General features: G+C 50.9%; 2 protein-coding genes across 2 annotated transcripts; both read left to right on the top strand.

The window, feature by feature from the left end:
- Positions 1–945: 945 nt before the first annotated feature.
- FOXR1 (forkhead box R1) lies at positions 946–3,121 on the top strand. Its single transcript, XM_008499902.1, has 6 exons — positions 946–1,066; positions 1,325–1,429; positions 1,586–1,800; positions 2,072–2,340; positions 2,450–2,682; positions 3,093–3,121. Exons 1-6 carry the CDS (start codon positions 946–948, stop codon positions 3,119–3,121), a joined length of 972 nt encoding a protein of 323 aa, XP_008498124.1.
- Positions 3,122–5,003: 1,882 nt separating this feature from the next.
- On the top strand, positions 5,004–7,788 carry CCDC84 (coiled-coil domain containing 84). Its single transcript, XM_030464777.1, has 9 exons — positions 5,004–5,308; positions 5,385–5,550; positions 5,628–5,690; positions 5,817–5,881; positions 6,248–6,353; positions 6,698–6,728; positions 7,009–7,092; positions 7,199–7,331; positions 7,730–7,788. The coding sequence occupies exons 1-9, from the start codon at positions 5,004–5,006 to the stop codon at positions 7,770–7,772; spliced, it is 996 nt and encodes a 331-aa protein (XP_030320637.1). The 3' UTR covers positions 7,773–7,788.
- Positions 7,789–8,053: the final 265 nt, after the last annotated feature.

The following is an 8,053-nucleotide window of genomic DNA, read 5'->3' as shown; positions in this document are numbered from 1 at the left end:
GTGGAAAAAGCTAAGTAACTGCAGTCTTTTGCATCTAGCAAAAGCCATGCCATACTGGCTGGGTATTTGTGAAATGCCTGACAAGTCCACACAGTACAAACTATTGTGCCTTCATTTACTGAAGAGGCAAAACTGAGCTCTGCCCTTTGAAAGTTACCTTTTCAAGAAAGGTTTTGTACTTGACTTATTTGTCAACAGTCTGTCTCAAAAGATGCAAATATGCAATGAGTGAAAACAATGACAGCAAATAGGAGAGGAATGTTTGGCCTAAAACAATGCAGAGCAAGCCTGCAGTGAGTGGGGAAAAGCATGCCCAGAGCTTGCTTAATCTGCCTCCTTTTCTCTGTACCCCTTCAGTGTTTTGCCTGGGCTGATCTAAAGCAGTTTCTAGCCTTAAAATCTGCCATTTCCAGGCAAGCAGGGTGAGGGAGCTCCCCAGTACCTGCAAACGCATCCTGGACACTCTGTGCATCCCTCAGAGATCCGTCCTGCTTCCAGAGATATTTGGGTTCTCAGACCAGGGAAGTCCACTGCAGGCTGTAGGTGACACTGATTTTATCAGAAGTAGAAAAAAAAAAAAAGTTAGCATAATGAACACAAGGAATGGCTCATTTATCAAGGGTCTAGCAAAGTAAATGAGCAGAAAATAGAGCCTATGTGGTGCCACCTATCTTATTCTCAATCAACTTGCTTACTACCAAAATGGACCATTTACTCACTGGAAGGGGCTGTAATACATATTTAGTAGGTGATTTTAACAGGTATTTAGAAGTGTGAAACAAAGACCAGACTTTCACCCACCTGTGTGACACCCTTTTTAAAAAAAACCCCATGAAACTAAGTTTCTTGGCACACAGAGCAACTCAAGCTCACAGGATTCTTTGTGCTACCCTCGCAGATCCCACTGCTTTCAGAAACCAGAGATTACTTTGACATACAAAGAAAATGTACTTGAGTTTTCAAAACAATTCATTTTGGGAAAGCCTGCACTTAAAAAATGGGCTTGAAGACTGGGATATAGGAGAGGAGCTCAAACTCACCATCACTACTGAAGAGTCTCTGCAAGGTAAGAGCCTCGGGGGTCTGATTGACTTGGCTTCCTTTCAAAAAGATTCCCATCTCCAAAATTCAGGTGAAAACTGTAAAATCTGGTAAGTAGTAAGTTCCAGTCTAGAAGTTAACAAAAAGTCTATTTTCTTTACATTTAAATGTGATCAGATCACTTTAGGAGTGTCTGCAATTATGTATTACATACGTATATAGCTTACAGGAAAGGAGGCTAACAGAAAATCTAAGTTCAGGCAATGTCTCTGGGGCCCCCCAGGTCTACCAGCTCCTGATGAGACCCCACGCCATCTCATGCTGCAGTGGCACGCTGACCCCCTGGCACATGAGTGCTTGGTGCCAGGGACACGACCAGATGCCAGGGGTAAGTCTGGGACCTTGTATGGGATGAGAAGGCAAGTGGAAACCTTTGCCTTGGGATCTCCATTATGTTGGAACTTCCCTGGGCTGACCCTGGACAGCAAGGTCTAGAAACAATCCTCAGGTGAAACCACACGGTGATGTTTTTCCTTCTCCCTAGAACCTGGCATTAAACCCCAACTGTGGACATGGGTAAACCCCAGCCTAGTCTGCCCCATCCCTGGGAGCCCTAGCATGGACCCAAACAGATCCAAGAGCCCGGTGGCCTCAGTCCCTGATGCCATGGAAACCTCCCCTATGAATGCATCCTGGGGCTACTTGGACTCGGACTGCTCCAAGGAGGATGTCCAGCCATCCTCCAGCGAGGCTGGAAAGGTACAAAATAGGAAACTCTCAGGCAGCCCTAAGCATTGTGTGCAAAAACAAATCCATATGCACAAAAGAGCGGTCCCCTCTCATTTCAGCAGGGCTCAGGCAATGCATGGAGCCTGTCTGACGACCAGGCTGAGTGCCACATGCAGGGAGGGAGGGTGAAATTTATATAGGCTTTCTGTGCATAGTCCCACAGAACAAAGCAGCTTCTCCCTGTCCCTCGTTCTATTCAGGGCTAATACATCCACATCCTTTTTCTCCTTCCTCTCCCCAGCTTACTGAAGATGAAGATGCTTCCCCCATGGACACCCCAGCTCCACAGGAGATCCTGGAAACTCAGGAACCCAAGAAGATGCTGATGCCTCAGACATCTGAAGTCCTCAGACCTCAGAGCAAGAAGCTCAAGTGCCGCAAGCAAACAAACAACAAAACTGAGGGAGGCTGGCCCCGTCCCCCCCTGAATTACTGCCTCCTCATCACCCTTGCCCTGCGCAACAGTGGAAGTGGCAGTCTGACTGTACAGCAGATCTACGAGTTCACACGGTACCTGCTGTTACCTCAGCTCCTAGTGCAGGATGAAGGGGGACAGTGAGGGGTACAGGAGCCTCTGATCTACTTGCTTCAGCTCAAGACAAATATTTTCTCTCCATAGGCAGCACTTCCCATTTTTTGAAACGGCCCCACAGGGCTGGAAAAACACGATCAGACACAACCTGTGCCTCCGAAGCTGCTTTAAGAAAACCACTGGCTTTGTGTGTGGCAACAAAAACCGCAAGTCTTGCCTGTGGAGACTGACTCCAGAAGGATGCAGAAAGTTTCAGATGGAGACACAGGCTCTGCCTGAAGAGGACCTTGTCTTGGTGTGCCAAAGCATGAGCAATCCAGGTGTGTTTCAGAGTGCAGGAATTCCGCAAAATGCAGAGCAAGTCAGACTTACAAGGTTCCCATGGTGGGAGGGATACAGGTGGGTACCGGACCCGGGTCACTCTTACTGACACTGCAGGACACCAGGTCTAGGAGATGACCCTAGACACTCAGAGATCCCTGCAGAGATACCTCCCCAAGCAGGACTTGGTCACCAGACCAGCCAAGAATCTTTTTTTGTAATAAATCCAACATAGGAAGAGAAACAAATAAGGCTGCATAAAAGCACAGAGCCTTCATCTCAGTGCCATATTGCTCTACAAGGCCTGTCTGTTTGACATGGAAAAGGACATGCTGCAGCAGCAGTATCCCTGCAGTCATTACAGCCCAGGAAACTACCACAACTTCCTCTCTCTTTCTCTCTTTTGCAGATCTCATGAGATCCCTCTTTGGCCTGTGATTCCTTCTGACTCCCCGTTTTGGAAACATGTACCATATATTTTCAAACAAATCTTGTTTTCTCAGGTGCTGCTGCAGGTAGCTTCCCAAAAAGTGCATGTGGAAATTATGAACATTGTGACATAAAGGCTCAAATTTAGAAGTGGGGGAGAGACGGGTGACTAATCTCTTTTCCTTCAATAAGTCCAGTTTTTGGTCCAGCTGCACACATCTCAAGTTTCATTGGTATTTTGACATGTGGTAACCACTACAACTTCAACACAAAGTCCTCCATGCAACCTGTTGCCTCTTGCAATGCCCTCATGGTACAGAGGACTATGCTACAGCAGGTTTATCTGTTCCCTAACAAAGGGTCTCAGCCCATAGGTCAGAGGCTGAGTGGAGAACATGCTCACTCAGCCTCTCACTCAGAGGCTGAGTGAGAGGAGCCCCTACCATACAGACGTTATTCCAAGCTGTTGCACTTGCCCATCTGTAAAACGAGCAGGCAAGGATCCTCATAACTGCTGGGCAGGCTGCTTTGCAAGGTGCTTGGAATTTCTGCCATGCTCACTTGGCAGAAATCAGCAAAACTGCGAGGAGGGTGTTATATTGGTGAGGAAAGGGTGCAACAAATAAAAAAGACCCACAACCTTACTTGCTTCTAAAGTAAGAGGCTGACAGATCATCCCCGGGCTGGAGTTCAGGCAGGCAGCAGGTGTGTGCTATTCCAGAATAGCAGATTTTTCATATGTTCTTCCTGACTGCTGTGGCAGATGCTTGATTTGAAGCATGAAGGGTCCAGTTCTGCCCATGATCAGTCCCATGTGCAGCAGTAGCTGGGGCATCCTGTGATCAGGGGACAAACAGCACAGTCATGATGCAGAGTTTGCAGTTCACTGCTGGGTTATAGCCTAGATGTGGGCCACAGAGAGGGTACAGCCCACCTGAGTCCATAGCATGGGGAAGACAGGCTAGGCACATCCAGGAGACCAACGTAACAGAACAGAGACAAGTTAACAATGAAAGGATCTCAAGGTCTACGTCTAAGTGTGCACACTTGGATGTCACCATCCAGGGTAGGTCTGCAACCTGGGCACAAACAGCACCTAGTCACCAAAGAAGTTAGAAGGAGTGAGATAGACGGCTGTCAGTCCCACACATGACAGCTCGGGCCACCTGCCAGTCTGAGGAGAACCTGATTGTCCCTGCCCATGCAGAAGGGTTGGAATTAGATGATCTTTAAGGTCCCTTCCGACCCAAACTATACTGTGATTATATGATTTTATGGTTTCTGAAGGTCTGGCTGCACTGGATGGCAGCACTGAGATAACTTTGACGCTGCAGTTCAGACTCTCTCTCAGTCACAACAGACTAGGCCAGAAGCATCCTCCTCTCTTACTAAATGTAAAAAAAAAACAAACCCAAACAAAAAAAACCCAAAAAAGCCAACAAGAAAACTCACAAAACCCAGCAAAAACCCCTAAACACTTAAGATTGTGGTAGAGCTGTGGATGGGCAGGAAAACAAAGGCATTGGAGAGGTGCTTTGGGTGGAACCCAGCATTCTTCCTGGGTATGTGATACCTCCGGGTTCACAACAACAAACGAAAGAAGTCTGAAACGCAGTGAAGGTTCAGAACAGGTTCAGAACACCACGACCCCGCTGGGCACCAAACGACGGGCAATGAGTGGCTCGGTTTTCCCGGCCACCCTCCACCAAACCTCGGCAGGAGGGGGGGGGTGGGGGGGCGGGTTGGGGGGCGGAGGGGGTCCGGCGAGACCATTGCGGGGCCCGACGGCCGTTCCGCAGCCCCGTGCTGAGCCCCACGGGACTGTGTCGGGACGTGCCGGCCGCGCCTGCGCCCCGTGGTTCTGGGGAGGGCCGGGCCGGGCCGTGCTACCATGGCCGTGTACCACTGTTCGCTGTGCCGCCGCACTTCTTTCTCGGGCCGCCGGCACCTCTACAGTCCCGCGCACCGGCGGCGGCTGCGGGAGGCGCTGGCCCAGCTGCAGCAGGAGGCAGCGGCCGCGCGGGCCGAGGCAGCAGCGGTGGCGGCCGGGGGGGACGGCGGGGCTCTGCCGGCCTACGACCCGGCCCAGCACAACCGACGCGTCTGGTGCCTGTGCTGCGGGCGCGGCGTGCGGAAGGACGGGCAGCGAGACGGAGTAGCGCTGCCGGGGGCCGGCCTGCTCCTGCACCTGTCGGGGTAGGCGGGAGGGGCCGGGGGACACCGGCGGGAGGGGGACACCGGGGGTTCGGCGGCGCTGACGGGTGTCCCGCAGGCCGGAGCACCGCCGGGAGACGCTGCGATTCTGGCGGGAGAACCGGGTGGAGGCAGCGGAGCGGGAGCGGGTCCTGGTGCCGGCCGAAGAGTACGAGCGCTGGGCTCGGGCGGCGGAGCAGGCCCTGGTTGCACGCCGGCGTCGAGAGGAGGAGCGGATCCGGCAGGTACCCCCGGAAAGCATCTCCGGATTCCAACTGGACCTATTCCCGGCCCGGTCTCATCCGCTCCTCTGTCCCCGCAGATGGCTGCTGGGATCCGGGAGGCTGAGCGCAGGCAGCGGGAGACAGTTCAGGCGGCCCTGCAGGTCGGTGAGCCGTATCCTGCCCTGAGGGGAGCAGCGCTCCCCCACCGGCATCGGGAGGGTCGAGGGGTGGCTGGGGAGTCAGCTCAGTGCCAGAAATAGTGTCATTTTTTCCTGAATCACACCCAGCTTCAAGCAGAGAGAGAGCTTGGTTTGGGACCACCTGTGGGCAGACCCCTAGCAGGAGTCAGAAGGTGAGAACCATTTTCCTTAAATTTCTGCTACCTGTGTCGTGTGCAGTGCCACACTATGCCGTGGCAGCAGTTCAAACTGTCCTCACCAGGATTCTCCAACTCATTCAGAGTTTTCACAAACATTCACCTAGACCCTTGTAAGCTCCATGCCTGCAAAGATCACTCTCCCTCCTGCACATTGTAGGTGACCCCTAACAACCATTAGCACAGTGGTAACACACAAGCATTTAACATCATTATGTCCTAACAACAAATCCTCCTCTTCCTTCTGAATCCAAACACAAACTCCCAAAATCCAAACACGTCACCTCCCCAGCTTTGACTGTCACCCACCTCTCAGGCTGCCGCTTGCCTCCTGTGTTCCAGGGACTCCTCAGGGGATGTAGAGCAGCCTGGCCCAAGTGGGATGCAGGCAGGACCCAACTTCAACTGGATAGAACCAAGCCAGGCTCTGACCTTCATTGGCCACCAGGTAGGGATGACTGGCTAACAGAAGCCACTTAAATTATCAGACATGACATACAGCACCTGGTAGAAAGCAAAACAGGGGGCTGCAGCTTCTCTCCCTGAATGAAGTAACTGCACATTCAGAGCCCAGAGTTCCACTCATCCACAATTAACTTGTGCTTTATCAAGTGAATGTTCTTTAAAACACACCAAAAACCTAAATGCTCCTTGAAGAAAATAAAGAGCCTCCCTCTGTGTCTTTTTGTAACAGAACCTGATACCAGATGGGAATGCATGTAATATGATTTTGTTCAGAGACAGCCTTAAAAGCATCTATTTCTAACTGATATTTTATGTTTCTTTTAACAGGAAACAGAAGGGAAAGGAAATATTCACACAGGTAATCACGCTCTTGGCTCCCACGCATAACAGGGATAACTGAGAGCAGTTCTGAAGCAGTTAACTCTTGCTAACACTTCACAGACCAAAGGAGAAGAAAACTTTCTGCCTTAAAAAAATTCTGTTGGGGCTGCCGGTGTAGAGAGCACAACTTGAGGCATGACCTGCCATGGCTTTAACCATGGCAAGAGCCTTGGGTTTTCGTTAGTGGGGCCAGCTGTGGGGCTGGAGATGAGGAAGTTATCTCAGTGGCTAACCATGTTTTCCCTGTGCCTTCTTAGGAGCAAAACCTCCATGGCTAACGGAGGAAGAGGATGGACCAATACAACAAATTGGTCCTTCATATGAAGAGTTTCTGAAACAAAGTGAGTGGCTTGCATGCGTTTCAGTTAAATTTACGTTACCTTTGCCGCACTATTGAATCAAAGGTAGTTTGACCAATAAACTTTCACTGCACAACGTGTTTTTTAGAAGAGAAGCAGAAGCTGAGAAAGCTCCCAGCAGAGCGTGTTGGTGCCAACTTTGATCATACCTCTCAGACTGGTGACAGCTGGCTCCCTTCCTTCGGGCGGGTCTGGAATCATGGGAGGAGATGGCAGTCCAGGTAACCTCTAAGTATTGATGCTGAGCAGAGAGTGCACAGCTTCCACAGAGCAGGCTGAGCAGCAGCAGGAGACCTCTTGGCCACACACTCTTTTCCTGGGGCTGTGCCACATGACTTGAGACCACAGAGGCTGCCTTGGTGTCTGCCTTGAGCATGTCTCACTTTACACCCACAATGGGTCCATCTGTGCATGCTTGTCCCCCGGTACCTTGCAGCATGCTAGAAATGCATCAGGTAGCTGGAGACACTGCTGCAGCTCACCATGGGAATGAAATAGTGATGGAATGAGCTGCTGCTTTTAACACCACACACAGTACTGCCTCACTAATTAGCTGGGGCAGTGCTAATTCTCTCTTTCTACAGGACTGTTAAATTCTGACTTCCATGCTCTCTTTCAGGCATCAGTTTAGAGCCGAATCAGGAGAAAAGAAAAAAAGGTGATCATAAGAAGCACTGACGAAACCAAGCTCGGTGGACTGGAGTGGCTGCATCTGTTGATGCCGCTGCCAGGCTTGGTGCTTGTTGAATAAATAGATGTGCTCTGTCTCTGGGAGACAGGGTGACAGCGAGGGGAGCACTCTTACTAACATTGTGGCAGATCCACTCCCCCTCTGCAGCCTGTATCAGGGCATTATCTGGGAAACCTGAAGTTCCACAAGGGCAGATCCTGTCTCTGCCACTATCTTCATCTGACAGCCGAGCCTGTACAGCATCTGCTGCAG

The sequence above is a fragment of the Calypte anna genome, chromosome 24 (assembly GCF_003957555.1).
Source record: "Calypte anna isolate BGI_N300 chromosome 24, bCalAnn1_v1.p, whole genome shotgun sequence".
NCBI classification, from domain to species: Eukaryota; Metazoa; Chordata; class Aves; order Apodiformes; family Trochilidae; genus Calypte; species Calypte anna.
This window is presented reverse-complemented; position numbering and strand designations above follow the sequence as displayed.

Excerpts from the sequence above, each read along its gene's own strand:
- FOXR1 (XM_008499902.1), top strand. The coding sequence starts at position 946 with ATGTACTTGAGTTTTCAAAACAATTCATTTTGGGAAAGCCTGCACTTA. Across the intron at positions 1,067-1,324 it reads TACTGAAGAGTCTCTGCAAG|GTCTACCAGCTCCTGATGAG; the intron begins GTAAGAGCCTCG and ends GGGGCCCCCCAG. Across the intron at positions 1,801-2,071 it reads CCTCCAGCGAGGCTGGAAAG|CTTACTGAAGATGAAGATGC; the intron begins GTACAAAATAGG and ends TCCTCTCCCCAG.
- CCDC84 (XM_030464777.1), top strand. The coding sequence starts at position 5,004 with ATGGCCGTGTACCACTGTTCGCTGTGCCGCCGCACTTCTTTCTCGGGC. Across the intron at positions 6,354-6,697 it reads TGACCTTCATTGGCCACCAG|GAAACAGAAGGGAAAGGAAA; the intron begins GTAGGGATGACT and ends TTCTTTTAACAG. Across the intron at positions 7,093-7,198 it reads TGAAGAGTTTCTGAAACAAA|AAGAGAAGCAGAAGCTGAGA; the intron begins GTGAGTGGCTTG and ends CGTGTTTTTTAG.